The 13,936-nt window shown below is 35.5% G+C and overlaps 1 protein-coding gene across 1 annotated transcript in view; it reads right to left on the minus strand.

The window, feature by feature from the left end:
- The window catches only part of ABCB5 (ATP binding cassette subfamily B member 5), a 117,044-nt gene extending 103,878 nt beyond the window's left edge, over positions 1-13,166 (minus strand). Inside the window, exons 1-4 of the mRNA XM_070473281.1 lie at positions 13,114-13,166; positions 10,960-11,014; positions 10,478-10,628; positions 7,746-7,800 (exon numbers count right to left, since the gene is read on the minus strand). Coding sequence (XP_070329382.1) covers positions 7,746-7,800; positions 10,478-10,628; positions 10,960-11,014; positions 13,114-13,166 — 314 coding nt within the window. The remainder of the gene's footprint in view (positions 1-7,745; positions 7,801-10,477; positions 10,629-10,959; positions 11,015-13,113) is intronic.
- Between the last annotated feature and the right edge of the window lie 770 nt (positions 13,167-13,936).

A 13,936-nucleotide genomic window follows, 5' to 3' on the forward strand; every position in this document is an offset into this window, starting at 1 on the left:
TTGTGCCCTGTTGCTGAGAATTTAAATTGGTGAAGCCACTATGGAAAACAGTATGGAGATTCCTCAAAAAATTAAGAATAGAACTATCATATGATCCAAATATTTCACTCTGGGTATTTATCTGAAGAATATAAAACCAATAATTTGAAAAGACATATGCTCCTCTACATTCATCACAGTATTATTTACAATAGCCAAGATATGAAAACAACCTAAGTGCCACTGATGGATCGATGGCTATATATATATATATATTTATATATATATCAGGAGATGCAGGTTCAATCCCTGGGTCAGGAAGATCCCTGAAGAAGGAAATGGCAACCCACTCCAATATTCGTGCCTGGGACATCCCAAGGACAGAGGAGCCTGGCACACTACAGTCCATGGAGTCCCAAAAGAGTTGGACAGGACTTAGCGACTAACAAAAAGGTGAGTCAGGAGAGTTAGTGAAGATAAAAAGAATGATTAAGAAAACTTCCTTTGAGGAAATGATATAATGGCTGGGATTCAAAAGAAGAAATGGAATTAGCCATAAAAAAGCAAGAAGAGAATTGCAGGAACAGAGAAGAGCAAGTAATACATTCAGAGGCAGGAAAGAGCTTACCATATTCCCAGAACAAAAGAAATCCAAAGTGGTATGAAATTATGAGGCTGGAGAATTTGGCATGTCATAGGGCTCTTAGCCATGGTGCACTGCACAAGTTTTATTCCAAGAGAACAGAAGACCATTTAAACATACAATGTCTTTATCTATTCACCTTTTAAAGATTACTCTGGATCCTCTCTGGAGAATGGATGAAGGCAACAACAAAAGAAAAAAAAAAAGATAGTTTAGATAGGAGGCAATTGCAAGGTAAGTAAGAAAGTAAGTAAGATGGAGTAAGAAAGATGGAGGCCTGGATGCAGATGGTGGAAGCTGATTGCAGAGAGGTAGACAGATTCTAGTTATATTCTGGAAATACAACAACAAACAAGAATTGCTAATGTACTGGATGTGAGGAAAGCAGGAAGGGAAGAAAGCAAGCATAACTGCTTAGATCTTGTCTTGAGCAACTGAGTGAATCGGGGTGCCATTTACAGATGTGGGCAGCTGACAGAGGAACAGATTTGCAGGAGATAGCAAGTGTTTGGATTTAGACATAAGTCTGACATGCCTATTAAACATCAAAGTGGATATCAAGTAACAAGTTGAAAATGAGAGGGGTATTGGCTGGAGATGAAAATCTGTGTCAACAGGTGAGAGGTGGCAATTAAACTACTGTCTGAGATCATCCACAGAGACAGAGAATAAAGTGTAGATATCAATAAAAAAAGAGAATAAGACCAAGGACTGAGCTCAAGTACTCTCCAAACACAGTAGAGTTTAAGAAGAAGACAAAGAACCAGTAAAGAAAGCTTGAGAAGTGGCCAGTGAGGTAAGTGGAAAGCCAGGATAGTAAAGTACAAAGAAAAGCACAAAGAAATGTACACTTGAGTCTCATTATCCCCAGATTCTCTGTTGGCAAATGTACCAGTTCAATAAAATTTACTTGTAATCCAAAAATCAGTTATTGCTGTTTTCATTGTTATTTATGGACATATGCAGAGTGGCCAAAATTTTGAGTCACCCAACATAGATAGATGTTCCCAGTTGAGGCTGAACAAGGCAACATTCTGCTTTTCTGTTTTAGCTCTCATTGGTTTTTTTTGTTGTAGTTGTTCAGTTACTAAGTTATGCCTGACTCTTTGCAACTCCATGCACTGCTGCACACCAGGCTTCCCTGTCCTTCAATGTCATTTTTGTGATCTAGGTAGTGGCAAATTGTTCTCATTTTTGTGTTTTTTGTTGATGATTTCACTGTTTAAAATAACTCTCAAGAGGCAAGTTGAAGTCCTGTCTAGTGTTCCTAAGTGCAGGAAGCTGTGAAGTGCCCTATGGCACATGAAAATACATGTGAAAGGCAAGTGTCATTCAGACATGAGTTACAGTGCTGTTGACCATGAGTTCAATATTAATTGATTAATGCAAATGTTGTGACTGGAGGTTCACAGAAACCTAGAAGTAATGGTTTAGTATAGGTATTTCAGTGTTCATGATGACTTTAATAGAAGATAATTATTACAATAATGAGAATTGACTGTTTTCTAATAGAAGGGACTGCTCAAGGACACCACAAAATGCTATAGGTTTAATAGAAATCTTACTGAACTTTTTATAATGTTGTGGGGAAAATGTTTGCAATATCAAAAGAGGAAATGGGTTAAGAAAACCAAATGCAAAGAAGAAATGGAAGACTTGTACACTGAAAACTATAAAACATTGTTGGGAAAAATTAAAGATCTGAATAAATGGATTGGAGGACTCAGTGTTGATTAGATGATGAGCTCATCTATAGATTCAATCAACCCCTGTGTCAAAAATCTCAGCAGGCTATTTTGCAGATTTTGAAAGGTAATCCCCAAATAGATGTATAAATATATGTAGAGATGAGATGTCTAAAGAGAAGAACAAAGTTGGAGGATTTTCATCACCTGATTTTTAAAAATTTATTTATTTAAACTGTAAATCTACAGTATTCAAGGCAGTGTGATACCAACATGTGCTGTACTTAGTCGTTAGGTCGTGTCCAACTCTTTGTGACCCCATGGACTGCAGCCTGCTAGGCTCCTCTGTCCATGGAATTCTCCAGGCAAGAATACTGGAGTGGGCTGCCATGACTTCCTCCAGGGTATCTCCCCAGCCCAGGGATCGAACCCAGGTCTTCTGCACTGCAGGTGGATTCTTTACTGTCTGAGCCACAAGAGAAGCCCAACAGTAGCATAAGGATAACCATGTCAATAAATGCAACAAAAATGAGAGAACAGAAGCCCTTACATTTGTGGGCATTTGGTTTTCAGCAAAAGTGCCAAGGCAATTCAATGTGGAAAAATGGTTTTTTTTAAGAAACAGTCTTGGGACAAATGAATAGCCACATGCAAAAAAGAAGTTAGACCCTTACCTCACAATAGTCACAAAAATAAACTCAACATGGATCAAAAACCTAAGGATGAGCTAAACTGTTGAAATTTCTAGAAGAAATATAGAAGAGAATTTTCATGATCTTATGCAAAGAATTCCTAAATCCAAAAGGGAAATTCATAAACAAAAAACTTGATAAACTGTACCTAATCAAAATTTAAAATTTTGCTGCCTCAAAAGGAATCTTTAAGAAAATGAGATGAGCCACACACTAGGAGAAAATTTATGCCAGTCATATATCTGACAAAGAACTCATATCTAGAATTTATAAAGAACTCTTACAATTCAATATTTAAGACAAATACAACAACATAGGCAAAATATTTGAATATATATTTTACCAAAGAAATACATGAATGCTTAAAAAGTAAATGAAAAAAAATGCTCATTATTAGTCACTAGGGAAATGCAAATTAAAATCACAATACCATACCACTTCATACCTACAAAATAGCTATAATAAAAAAGACAATAACATGTGTTGGTGAAGATGTGGAGAAACTGAAACACACATTGTTGGTGGGAAAGTAAAATGGTGTATACACTTTGGAAAACAGTTTGGCAGTTTCTTAAAAAGTTAAATGTAAACTTACCATATGACCAGCAATTCCACTCCTAGGTATCTACCCAAGAGAAATAAAAACATATGTCCACACAGAAACTTACATATCAATGTTCATAGAAACATTATTTTTAAATTGCAAAAAAAAACCCAAAAACCCAAAAAACGGAAACAGTCCTAAAGTCCATCATCTGGTGAACAGACAAACAAAATGTGATATATCCTTGCAGTGGATTACTACTAATCAATGCAAAGAAATAAACTACTAATACACATTATAATATGGATGAACCTCAAAAACATTACATTTAATAAAAGAAGCTAGGTGGGAAATCCTATATACTGTATGTCTGTAAGCACATGCAATGTCTAAATTATGCAAATCTTTAAAGATAGCAGAGAAGTATTTGCTTGGGGCTAAGGGTGGAAACGGGAGCTGATTGCAAAGGAGGAATCTTATTTTCAGAATAATTGTCTAATTAGTAAGACAAAGGCAAAGACAACATCAAAACATTAAAATTACATAAAGTTATGAGTGATTGTAAAATGACTGAGGTAGAATAAAATTCTTTAGTTCCTGATTATTAGAGAGGTAAGAGGCACAACCTTATCCCTACCAAAAGAGTTCTATAAAAAACTGTTTCCCAGATAGCTGTTCATCAAAACATTAGCTCAGCAGGATGTTTAGTTTCCATAGTTAAAGAGGTTTGAAAAACTTGGGTTAAACTGAGCCTTAATTATGCTTATCTGTCCGAAGTGTCCAACAAGGGTGTCGTATATAGTGTTTTCTAAATCAGTTTGACTGTGGAACCATTATTCATTACATACCTCAAATATTTCTAAAACAATACACTAGTTTGAGAAATAATAGCATAACAAATACTACATTATAAATGTTAGGAATATTTCCTCATAAATTTTGTAATCTCTTAATAACTGTGCATAGACTACATAGACATATTTTACTCTAACCCTTTTATTATCTGTTTTTTAAATAGATGTCCCCAGTTTTAAAAGTTCCAGACTTTTTTTGTAAGAAACTCATACTTCATGATTATAACATCAGAGCCCTGTTCTAATACTGTAAGACTAGTGTTCAGTAGAAGGAAGTTCCTGGATCCTAATTAGGAATTTTCAAAAGATCCAACACAAATAAATTTTATGAAAAAACTGCGGAAAAAATTGGAAACTTTCCCTCAAAGAAAGCTGAGACTGCAGCAAAGCAAAACTTGAGGCAGTACTATTCATATTTAGTTGCAGAATAGCACAGCCCAACTGAATGTTCTGTGATGAAGAAAATGTCCCATACTGATGCTGTACAATATGGCAGCCAGCTTTACATGACTTGTGAGCACTTGGCATGTGACTGAGGATGAGGAACTGATTTTTAAATTTTATTTAATTTTAATTAATTGAAGATTATGAAGTCACAGTCACATGAGGCTGTGCTAACAGAGTGGAAAATCAAGAATTATGGCCTAGACAGTGCCATTGCAATGTCTTAGGGTTGTGTAACATGGAGGCTTCACTTCTGGGGAAAAAGAATAAGAGATCCCCTAGGTCTGATACGGGCTTCCCTGGTAGCTCAGATGGTAAAGAATCTGCCTGCAATGTAGGAGACCCAGGCTCGATCTCTGGGTCAGGAAGATCCCCTGGAGAAGGGAATGGCAACACATTTCGGTATTCTTGTGTGGAGAATCCTGTGGACAGTGGAGCCTGGTAAGCTACAGTCAGGGGTTGCAAAGAGTCCAACACGACTGAGCAATTAACACTTTCACTTTCACTTTAGGTCTGATAAGACATAGTTTTAGTGAGACACTACAGAAATCCAGTGACTATACCCAGTAAGGTTGCATTTCTCTAACAAACAACATATGCGACAGAGGAATGCATATTGCTTAAGACACAAGGCTACAAAACCAAAATGTGCTTATAAATTATCTATTTTAGAATTTACAATTTTTAGTCTGAATACAATTTTACTATAAATAGTCTGAGACTAGAGATCTCTTCAAGAAAATTTGAGATACCAAGGGAATATTTCATGCAAAGATGGGCTCAGTAAAGGATAGAAATGGTATGGACCTAACAGAAGCAGAAGATATTAAGAGGTGGCAAGAATACACAGAAGAACTGTACAAAAAACATCTTCACAACCCAGACAATCACGATGGTATGATCACTCACCTAGAGCCAGACATAGTGGAATGTGAAGCCAAGTGGGCCTTAGGAAGCATCACTATGAACAAAGCTGGTGGAGGTGATGGAATTCCAGTTGAGCTATTTCAAATCCTGAAAGACGATACTGTGAAAGTGCTGCACTCAATATGCCAGCAAATCTGGAAAACTCAGCAGTGGCCACAGGACTGGAAGAGGTAGTTTTCATTCCAACCCCAAAGAAAGGCAATCCCAAAGAAAACTCAAACTACCACACAATTGCACTCATCTCACACGCTAGTAAAGTAATGCTCAAAATTCTCCAAGCCAGGCTTCAGCAATACGTGAACCAAGAACTTTCAGATGTTCAAGCTGGTTTTAGAAAAGGCAGAGGAACCAGAGATCAAATTGCGAACATCCACTGAATCATCAAAAAAACAAGAGAGTTCCAGAAAAACATCTATTTCTGCTTTATTGACTATGCCAAAGCCTTTGACTGTGTGGATCACAATAAACTGTGGAAAATTCTGAAAGAGATGGGAATACCAGACCACCTGACCTGCCTCCTGAGAAATCTGAATTCAGGTCAGGAAGCAACAGTTAGAACTGGACATGGAACAACAGACTGGTTCCAAATTGAGAAAGGAGTACCTCAAGGCTGTATATTGTCATCCTGCTTATTTAATTTATATGCAGAGTACATCATGAGAAATGCTGGGCTGGATGAAGCACAAGGTGGAATCAAGATTGCTGGGAGAAATATCAATAACCTCAGATATGTGGATGACACCACCCTTATGGCAGAAAGTGAAGAAGAATTAAAGAGCCTCTTGATGAAAGTGAACGAGGAGAGTGAAAAAGTCGGCTTAAAGCTCAACATTCAGAAAACTAAGATCATGGCATCTGGTCCCATCACTTCATGGCAAATACATGGGGAAACAGTGGCTGACTTCATTTTTTGGGGCTCCACAATCACTGCAGATGATGATTGCAGCCATGAAATTGAAAGATGCTTAGTCCTTGGAAGGAAAGTTATGACCAACCTAGAGAGGATATTAAAAAGCAGACATTACTTTGCCAACAAAGGTCCATCTAGTCAAGGCTATTGGTTTTTCCAGTGGTCATGTATGGATGTGAGAGTTGGCCTATAAAGAAAGCTGAGTGCCGAAGAATTGATGCTTTTGAACTGTGGTGCTGGAGAAGACTCTAGAGAGTCCCTTGGACTGCAAGGAGATCCAATCAGTCCATTCTAAAGGAAATCAGTCCTGGGTGTTTGTTGGAAGGACTGATGTTGAAGCTGAAACTCCAATACTTTGGCCACCTGATGCGAAGAGCTGACTCATTTGAAAAGATCCTGATTCTGGGAAAGACTGAGGGCAGGAGAAGGGGACAACAGAGGATGAGATGGCTGGATGGCATCACCGACTCAATGGACATGAGTTTGGGTAAACTCCAGGAGTTGGTGATGGACAAGGAGGCCTGGCGTGCTGCGGTTCATTGGGTTGCAAAGAGTCAGACATGACTGAGCGACAGAACTGAACTGAACTGATGATAGTCTGAATAGTTCGTTTCCAAAATTCATCTGAATAAAAGTTTACTAAAACTTTACTATTCTTTTTTTTTTTAACTATTTGTTGCACGCATATTTTTGTCTTTTAAAGTTTACTGAGGTGGCACTTTTTCTATAAGTTTTGTAAGAAAAATAACTTGAAAAAAAGGAAAAATTAGTCACTAAACCTCTAGGATATGTACCTTCAGTTCCAGGAAACAAAGCTGATATAAAAATGCAAATCCCAAAACAACATTTCTATTATGACACTTTCGTCAAAACTGAAAGCATATGAAGCTATACACCTTTCAAGTAGGAGGAAAATTAACATGTAACTATGTTTATATATCTAATGAAAGAAGAGGACATGTTTACTTTACTTACATATATGTAATATTAATAATCAGACATTTCAGTTTTTTTCCATATAAAGCAGCATGCAATGAATATGATATTAACATTTCATTAGTACTCACATAATCATATCTTCATTCACCTTCTCTTGAGACTGAGTACAGTTCCGATAATTTGCTGTAAAAAAGTTTTTTAAATTATAAAGGATATTAATCAATTTATAATTGGCCATGATGTGTTTTATATATAGTCCTCCAAACAAAACATAATGCCTTATCAAGAAAATGGACTTAACACAATAACTAATGATCATCTTTATTTTCTATTCTTCCACCTAAAATTTGAAATTATTATCTCTGGTCACAAGAAGTACACATGCAACATGAAAAATTACAAGGACACATTAACCAGGGAGCTCATACCTGGAAAGAATTCTTTAGGATATCTCTGATTTCGGGTAACAGGCATGTAAGTAATAGTAACAGAATTTCCTTTCCTGTTGAGATTATGCATTTAGAATTCATGCATTTGAAATACCCCAGCAAATAAAGAATACGAATGAAAGTTGTAGTAGTCATGGAAAAAATTTAAAAGAAGCTCATGTCAATGTATGACAAAAACCACTACAATACTGTGAAGTAATTAGCCTCCAACTAATAAAAAAAAAAAAAGAAAAAAAAAGAAGCTCATTGAAATTTGTTGGGTACAAGAATGGCAGCATCATAAAATAGTATTTAAATAATCCTTGGTTCACCTGTTTCCATGTAAAATTTCTATATATATTCTAAAAAAACTTACATCATACCCTAATTAGTATACCAAGGTTGTAATTTCACCAACAGCACAAAACAGAGGTTGATATCAACTATCATAATTTTCTTTCTTAAATGGCCATAATATGTGTGCGTGTGTTAGCCACTCAGTCGTATCCTTACTCTTTGCAACCCCATGGACTGTAGCCCACCAGACTCCTCTGTCCATGGGATTCTCCTGGCAGGAATACTGGAGTGGGTTGCCATTTCCTTCTCTGATCATAATAAACATTTGTAATAAATTGACAGACATCATCCTCTTCATTTCTTACATAAACACAATAATATCCTGTATGATGATGTATATGATCTTTATGCACATTTTTCCTTTATCCATTTTTGGAACTGAAAGGAAACATTTTTAAAGCAGCTTATCATAAATATCAAAGTTGACATAGAAATATTAAACCTCAGTAGAAAGTTTTAAGGAAATTTAACTGACTTAACAAAGAGAATACATATTGTTTCTAAAAATCATACCTATAATCACATAAAAATGGCATAATTTCATTTTGGAGATTATATTAATAGGGGTAAAATGTGCAAAAGTTCAGTGCTAGCATAAAAATGGGCCTCTGATCAATGATAGTTATTATTTATATCTTCAATTGTAGGAGCAAAAATTCCTCCTCTGTTATCCTTCAGAAAACCAATGTTATAAGGCTGAAGATATACTCCTTAATATTTCCACTTCTTTTTATAATATGTTATACCAATAATAGGATGTGTGCTTAGTCACTCAGTCATGTCCAACTCTTTGTGACCCCACTGACTGTAGCCCACGAGGCTCCTCTGTCCATGGGATTTTCCAGGCAAGAATACTGGAGTGGTTGCCATTTCCTCCTCCAAGGGATCTTTCTGACCCAGGAATTGAACCTGCATCTCCTGTACCTCCTAAATTGGGAGGCGGATTCTTTACTGCTGAGCCACCTGGGAATCCCTATACAAACAAAACCCATTATGTATCTAAGTATTTCTCAACCTTTTTATGTGTTCATTACATTTGAAAGAACACACAATGAAAACCTGAGTAACATGGAGAAGGCTCAAACAAAAACAAAATTAAAATTCAGCAGTATCAGTCAGATACTCATGACTACGGGTTTGATATCTGAGTTGGGAAGATACCCTGGAGAAGGGAACAGCTACCCACTCCAGTATTCTGGCCTGGAGAATTCCATGGACTGTACACTCCATTCCCAAGGAGTCAGACAGGACTGAGTGACTTTCACTTTCACGAATGACTACCCTATCTAAAGTTAACAAAGTAATCATTTATACAGCAGATCTAAGACTGAAGCGACTTAGCACATACACATGCAACCGAAGGAGTACTCGAAAAGAGATTGCCTTAAGTTGCTAAGTTTGTCCTCACTCCTTCCCTTTTTTCCCCTCCTTCCTTCCCTTTCTTCACTCACTCATTCAGAGAAAGAGACAGACAGACATAACTGGCAGTCAACAAACATATGTTCAATGAACTGGCAGCTCCATTTGTTTACCAAGTGAAATGACATCTTTAGACTTTACCATTAACATATCAAAAAAATTAATAACTGTGTAGACAGGATATAATCACATGGAAGGAAATAGAGATGGAAACTGAATTTATTCCACTTGAACAAAACTGGGGCATTTAAAAAATTAAACTTTGGGTGGAAAATAAGATGGTATAAATTAGTATTTAAAGTAAAATAGGGAACAGAGGGTCTGCAGTCTGCCAGCTTACCTTACATGTAGATTTTGGACTTACGAACTCCGCTAATCATGTGAGCTTGTTTTTTTTTTTTTCTTTCTTTAAAATAAATGTCTCTCTTTCTCTCTACATAACACACACACACACACACACACACACACATTCTATTGGTTCTGTTTCTTTGAAGAAAGCTGACAAATATGGATTTTGGTTCGTCAGTCCCTGGCAACACAGAAGAATAAATATTACATAGTTTGACAAGAGAATAATCTGTATTATGAGTTTAATGTCTGCTTTCCTTAATACTTTTGAGTCCCTAGCAACATGGAAAAGTAAATATTGTACTCACTTGTGTTGGTTTTGACTAGACATCCACTTATCAGGTTATCACTCATTTCTCCTAATATCAGTGACATTACAGGAAGACAGGCCCCATTTACTAGTGATGCTAGTAATCCAAGGATCATGAGTGTGATATCCAGTCCATCAGCAAAGCGAAACTGAGGAAAATGAATAAAACATGGTAGCATGATACTGTTAAAAAACAAACACCAAAAACCAACCTTTAGCTTTTGCCATTATTTTTGGCAAAATTGAATCTTTGTACAGGTACTGTGGGTTTTTTTAAATCTCTTATTACAGCATTTATGGGTTACTTACATACATTTTTCCTGTTGGAAATAATAGTTTGGTAAATTATTTTTTTTAAATCCCCCCAAACACAAAAATAAATTATGTTTGCATGAGAAAAACACAATTATCCTACATTCTCCTGACAATTCCCTAAAATTTTCTGATACATAGACACACTTTCTAACTAATTTTACTTACTATTTCAATAGGTCCAACAACTTGCTTTCTTACATTAGGCAGTTCTTGCAGTTTTCTGGAAAACAAATGTTTAAAATGGAAAGATTACAATGTGAATATAATTTGTAGAATTTTCTAATTAAAACTGTGTTGAAGTATCAAATTTTACCCTTGGTAACAAGTTTATATCAACACTGAAATTTTAAAATCAAATGATGATATACAGTATGAATATTTTTAGTATAATCACCGGGATAGTAATTTATTACTGGCTGTCTCTACATTATTAGTTAGGTAACAACTGAAAGACACACATCTGAAGTAGAATTTTTTTTTATAGTGATAAAATACACATAACATAGGACTTACCATCTCAACTATTTTTAAAAATATAATGGTATTAAGTACAATCATACTGCTGTGCTACTATCACCATCAACCACTCACAGAACTCTCGTCTTGGCCAAAAGAAACTCAGTATCCAATAAATAAATTCTCCCCCATAGCCATTGCCAATCACCATTGTACTTTCTTTTTCTAGGAATCTGACTACTTTAAGAACTTCATTTTGGTGGAATAATACAATATTTTATTGTTTTCTGAAAGGTTTATCTCACTTAACAAAATGTCTTCAAGGCTAACCCATGTTGTAGTACTTGTCAGAATTTTCCTCTTTTTTAAGTCTGAATACTATTCCATTGCAAGTATTATCTCACATTCTGTTCATCCATTTACCGCAGTGAACACTTGGGTTGCTTCTACTTTTTGGCTATTGTGAGCAGTACTGCTATGAATATAGGTATAAAAATATCTCTCCAAGTCCTTGCTTTCAATTCTTTTGGATATCCAACCAAGAGTAGAATTTCTGGATCATGTGATAATTCTTTTAATTTCTTGAGGAATCACCATACTGTTTCCTACATCATTTCACATTCCTATCAGCCATGCACAAGTATTCCAATTTCTCTATATCCTCAACAACACTTCTTATTTTGTGTTTTATATTATTATTACTATCTTTAGATAGGAACCATCCTAATGGGTATGAGGTGGTGAATTAGAATTTTTAACCCTTTGTAACAAATTGCTCAAGAGAAACTGTACGCTTTAAATGAACGAAGTTCTATTAAGTACACATTAAACAAGTGTACTGAGAAATTTGTACCCATTGAAAATTTCATTTCTTAGCTCACTTTCAAGGAGTTCCAGATGAAGAATGTAAACTTTTGTGCACTGATTTCAATGAATCTGTGATCTGTCATTAAACACACACACACACACACACACACACACACACAAGACAAGACTCTGAAACATTAAAAAAAGGGTGGAGGGGATCAGATTAAATTTCCTAAAAAAGATGTCACAGAAGGATGAACTCCTGACTCCTCTCTTCAGCTTCATAACATACTGTTCTGGCAGCTTTGATAAGTGACAAGTCATTTATTCCACCTGAAGTTAATAATTTACTAACATATTGGGCCAGTTTGCTCTGAGATAATTCATAGATGACAAAAATTATTGCTTCAAGATTATAAAGCCCTACAACTCCTTCTCCCAGCTCAAATGTGGACTTTTAAAGCTCTAGATCTAGTAAGCCCTATCTTCTTTTAATAAACTTTGTTTCAGGAATATATAACTAGTGATCTAAAGCAGGCCTCTACAGTTTTATAGTTTATGCACTGAAATGTAACTCAATTATTGTGGTAAAAATAGAAATAAAATATTTAAAATCATTTCCATTTTACATCTCTAAGTTAATGAATTACAGATGTAGGACAATTTTATAACACACATACAAATATACATATAGGCACCAACTTATTGAAAAAATAATTAGAATCCAATATTTTCTTTTATTAACTGTACCACATAGAATGAAGGATTCACAAAGAATTAAAAATATTTAAGTATTTTCCCTCTACATGTTGGTAAGAGATAAGAAATTTGGAAGAATAAATATCTGAAGTAAATGTGAAATCAAATCCTGTAGCAATTACGCTTCTTAAATTTACTATTAATACAGTTATAACACTGACTATCTTAAAGTCCAGCAAAATGCAAACAGCACTGTTATTTTTGGAAAATATTATTGACATTTTGCTACAGTTGAGAAAAGGAGAAGATATAATTGAAGTTGCAGAACATGTTTTGTAGAAATTAGGCAAAACTTACCCATTTCTCTGATAATTTTTTTGCATTTCTTCAGCTTTTTCAGAATTTGCCATCTTATTTACAACTTAATTCTTCTGAAGTAAAATATTAACAAGTGTATCATGACAATATAAACTTCTATCACTTAATTGATATGAAGCATTCTTCACATCCCTAAGGGCTTCTGGAAAAGCTTGCTGCTGAGTCTCACCGTGCCCCCACAACCCTGACACACCAAATGAAGTTTCTGGTTACCTAGCTCACCTATTCAGAATTTAACATGAATTTATAACTTCTTTGCTTCATTCTGGGCTTAGATTTGGAGCTAATAAAATTCTAGAGATAGAAGGAAAAGGAGAAAAGCCAGATTTCATGAACAAGGCATGTTTTCCCAGGATATTGGATTTTATTCCTCCTCTGACACTGATTTTTTGTTACTGATGAAAACCTTTAAATTATCTAGTGCTTAGTTTTCTCTGTTAAAAAAACAAAAAACAAACAAACAGAAAACCTGATGCAATAGTTTCTGTTAGCCAGTAGTTTGAGGGAGCAGAGTTCTCTCGTTTACTAAATATGAGGAAGTTAGAGCTTCTACTATATATGAATTAATAGCTTTTAAAAATTAGAATATTAAAAAAAACCTCATTATATTAAATATAGTGTATTCTTCCTTTAGATGATATTTTAGGATCTTAGGTGGTCATTTAGTTGCTAAGTTGGGTCCGACTCTTGCGACCTTACGGGCTGTAGCCCCACCAGGCTTCTCTGTCCATGGGATTCTCCAGGCAAGAATACTTGAGTGGATCACCATTTCCTTCTCCAAGGGATCTTTCCGACACAGGAA

The sequence above is a fragment of the Odocoileus virginianus genome, chromosome 1, assembly GCF_023699985.2.
Source record: "Odocoileus virginianus isolate 20LAN1187 ecotype Illinois chromosome 1, Ovbor_1.2, whole genome shotgun sequence".
Taxonomy (NCBI): Eukaryota; Metazoa; Chordata; class Mammalia; order Artiodactyla; family Cervidae; genus Odocoileus; species Odocoileus virginianus.